Below are 4,288 nucleotides of genomic sequence, written 5' to 3' on the forward strand. Positions count from 1 at the left end.
TCGATTGCCCATTTTGAGAGTCTGCCCGAATGATTTGGCGTTTTGCATGATGGTTCGCAGTGGTAGATTGGTCAGGACAACGATCGAATGAGAGTGGAAGTACGGTCGGAGCTTTCTCGCCGAAGTCATAACGGCGAGTGCCATTTTTTTGAGCGTCGAGTACCGTGTTTCCGCGTCGGTCATGCTCTGGCTGGTGTAGAATATCGGGCGTTGCTCTCCTCGTTCTTCTTTGTCGAGCACGTTACTCACGACCGCATCAGATACCGCAATGTAAAGGTACAAAGTGTCACCTTTCTCAGGTTTTGCCAAAACGAGTGGCGTAGTAAGGTAGTGTTTGAGCTGTTCGAATGCTTCTTCACAACGCTCGTCCCAAATAAATTTCTTATTGCCCAGCAACAGGTCGTTGAAAGGGAGGCACTTATCGTTGATCGCGAGATAAACCAGTTGAGAGCGTCTATGCGTCCGGTCAACCGTTGCACCTCGCGAGGACTAGGGAGGTCCAGGATAGTGGATATCTGCTTTGGGTTTGCTTCGATCCCTCGTTGCGTGACTGTATAACCAAGGAATTCGCCTGGCGTAACGCCAAAAGTGCACTTCGTGGGGTTGAGTTTCATGTCGTATTTGTTCAAGACGAGGAAACAGTCTTTAAGATGGTCGATATGGTCGGCTGCCATTTTGGATTTGACCAACATATCATGGATGTATACTTCCATTGTTACTCCCAATCGCTCAGCGAACATTTTGTTGACAAGGCGTTGATAAGTCGCGCCTGCGTTCTTGAGACCGAACGGCATTACTTTGTAGCAATACGTCCCACGGTCAGTGATGAACGCCATTTTTCGTGATCGTCTGGGTGCATCAGTATCTGGTTGTAGCCTGAGAAAGCTTCCATAAACGTTAACAGCTTGTTTCCGGACGTTGATTCGACCAGTCGATCGACATGAGGGAGAGGAAAGCTGTTTTTTGGGCATGCTTTGTTGAGATCGGTAAAGTCGACGCAGACCTCCATTTGCCATTCTTTTTCTTGACTACGGCCGGGTTTGCCAACCATTCGGGATTCTTCACTTTGGTGTTTGATCCTGCGCCGAGCAATCGCTCGACCTCATCATTGACGACCTTCGATCGTTCAGGTCTGAGCTTTCGTCGCTTTTGACGAACAAATTTGAACGTGGGGTCGATGTTAAGCTCGTGAGTTGTGATGTTGGGGTCGATGCCCTTCATATCAGCAGTTGACCAAGCAAACGTTGAAGCATTGTCCTTAAGGAAAGAAACAATCTCGTCTTTCGTTTCGTCCGGTGTGGCGACCGTATTGACATGGCAAGATGCTCTTTGGTTTTCACCTCAGCGACGAGGAGATCACGGGCGGCGGCCTGGTCGCCACGAAGAGTGATGATCCGTTCGTTGTTTCCGGGGAATTTGATGCACTGGTGATAGGTAGAAGGGATAACCTTCATAGCGTGGATCCAAGGTGTGCCCAAGATTGCATTGTAAGGAGCTCATACGTCGATAACAGAGAATTTGACGGTTTTTGTAATGTCTTAGACGTAGACACGCAAACGGATCGTCCCAGTAACGGTCTCGGATGATAAGTTAAAGCCAAATAACGATCGTCTGGAGGGTTTCATTTTATCGAGGCTGACTCCCATCTTGACAAGTGTATCTTTAAAGATGAAGTCGACCGAACTGCATGTATCCACCAGAACTTTGGTCACCGTGCAGTCGCTAATGCTGATGTTGACGAGGAGCAAATCGTTGTGCGGCATATGGACGCCTACGGCGTCTTCGGCGTAGAAGGTGATTTGGGGCAGAGTATCGGGGGTGGTAGACCAGCATTTAGCTGTGATTGCCTTCCGACGGAATTCTTTCACAGACCTGACGGAATCATTGCAAGGAGGGCAGCCTCCCATGATCACGATCAAACGTTGTGGTTGCTCTTGATGTACCTTCCCCATTCGTGTCGTTCGCTCGGCTCTGAGAGAGTCAAGACACGTACGCAGATCTTGAGGCTTGCGTTGATACGGGACAATTGGCTCAGGCTCCGCCTTAGATCGGTCGGTCTGTTCCTTCTGATTTTTGGTTGACCGATTGTCGTAGGTCGTCCTTCGGCTTTTCCGTTGTGGACGGGGTGGGAGATGGTGCGGTTCGGATTGTGAAAATCCTACGCCGAGACTTTGGCTTATCCTCATCGGAGGTCGAATCCTCGTCGTGTTCGATCGGTCGCCATCATCTGCTGGAGGGGAGTCGCGAAACTTGGAGTATCCAGAGAGCGTTGGTCAAGGCTTCAACGGTGGTGTGATCAGGAACATGGACTTTGGATAGTACTCCTTTGAACTTCTCCATGAAGTCCTTGAGGCTTTCGATTGATGACTCAGATAACTTCCATAGGTCGGCCATGGATGCTCCTTGATGGGACCATATGATGTAGTTTTTGAGGAAAGACGCAGATAGGTCATGGAAGCTGTCAATCGAACCTTCCTTTAAGTTCGACAACCAACATAGGGCCGGTCCGGAGAGAGACTCGCCGAAGAGTTGGCAGAGACCCGCGTCCCTCTCTTCGTTGGAAAAGTGGTTCCGACCCATAGCGATGTTGAATGCAGTCATGTGGTCGGTCGGATTTGAATCCCCTTAGTATCACGCATGCAACTGATAGGCATCTATAAGATTATAATCCTGATTACCTGAATGAAAATCATAATTCTAGCTATTTCATCTTACTGTTTAAAACCCATTCTAAATTACTTTAGCAACTACCTTGCTCACAATTGTTAGTTTCATTTAAACCATAATCAACCTAGCTTAATTAACCTGACTAGATTTATTGGTTCCCTAGTTCTTTATGGATTCGATCCCTAAGTACTACAACTGAACATCTTATTTAAGAGAGTAAAGTCACTCATTAGGGTAATTTGAGCACTATCACACTATACCTAAAAGTTTAAATTGAATATAATTATTATAATGATATATATTTTCATTTGTTTATATTGATATAATTACTATAATGATATATATTTTATTATCTAGATATGAGTATGTACGTTGCAACAGTTTTTTTATATTTTAATTTAATAAAAACATAAAAGTAATATTTATAGTCTTAGGATTATTTTTGCATGTTTTTGTGTGAGGCTTATCTTCTTTATTAAAAGAGAAATACCATTTTTAACTGTAAATTTAAATTCTAGTTTTAGTAATAACAAAATCTGTTGAGAAAAAATTCTAACAATTTTTTTTTAAATTAAATACATTTTAATTAATGCACTGATTAATCTCGTAATTAGTAGTATAATATTATTTATAAATTAATTTAATTAAAAAATTATTATAAAAAAAGTTATATGCTAATTTTATAAGTATAGTATATATTATATTAAAATATAAAAAGTAATGAATGAATTACATATAAAATTATTTTAAATAGGTAAACTAATATATTTTGAAAAATAATTTTATTAAAATAAATAAATAAAATACCATTCACCGTTTAAAGTGATTAAAATATCATTCACCTTTTAAAAGAATTAAAATTCGTAAATTGTGTAACAATTTTTACAAAAAGAAATTGTTAACATATGTTAAATTTTTATATTTAGAACTATCTATTATTTATTTATTTTTAAAATGCCTCCAATATGTTATCTTAAAATCATTATATACAAAATATTGTATAAAAATTTTGTATTTATAGAATGAAAGTTTTTTATTAAAAGTTATTTAATAGTTACTATAAATAATTATTTTTTCTAGCAATTTAGTTTTTCAAAAATTAGAAACAGAAGACAATTGTAAAATTATCTGACAGCATTATACACTTTTATGTACTAATTTAATGTTTTATTAAACTTATCTGATGTTTCATAGTTTTTAAAATTTCCTATTTCCTAATGATACATTTCCATGATAAAACCTTAATTAAAAATGAAGTAGGAAAAATATTTCATGGTATAAACGAAAAAATGTAATAAGATTTTAACAAAACACATATAAAGGTCACTTACAGTGACAATAATAATAATCTACTACTTATGACCAAACATGAAAATATATATCAAACATGTGTTTGATTTTCGGATAACCAAACACATATAAATACCAATCATGACAACATCTTAGTTTTTTATATTTGTAAGTGAAATAGTTTTAGCATCATACTTGTCATCAAATTCTGTTTTAAAATTATTAATAACTTGTTAGTTTTCAAAATTTTCTTTTTGTTAGGATTTTTTAAAAAGGAAAATATTATATTTTATTAATCTCCTTTTTATTTACAGTGAAAAAATAAAAAATA

The 4,288-nt window shown here is 38.2% G+C and overlaps 1 protein-coding gene across 1 annotated transcript in view; it reads right to left on the reverse strand.

The window, feature by feature from the left end:
- Positions 1-836, reverse strand: part of LOC106337789 — a 1,476-nt gene extending 640 nt beyond the window's left edge. Inside the window, exon 1 of the mRNA XM_013776908.1 lies at positions 291-836. Coding sequence (XP_013632362.1) covers positions 291-836 — 546 coding nt within the window. The remainder of the gene's footprint in view (positions 1-290) is intronic.
- Between the last annotated feature and the right edge of the window lie 3,452 nt (positions 837-4,288).

Source organism: Brassica oleracea, chromosome C4, assembly GCF_000695525.1.
Source record: "Brassica oleracea var. oleracea cultivar TO1000 chromosome C4, BOL, whole genome shotgun sequence".
Classification (NCBI taxonomy): domain Eukaryota; kingdom Viridiplantae; phylum Streptophyta; class Magnoliopsida; order Brassicales; family Brassicaceae; genus Brassica; species Brassica oleracea.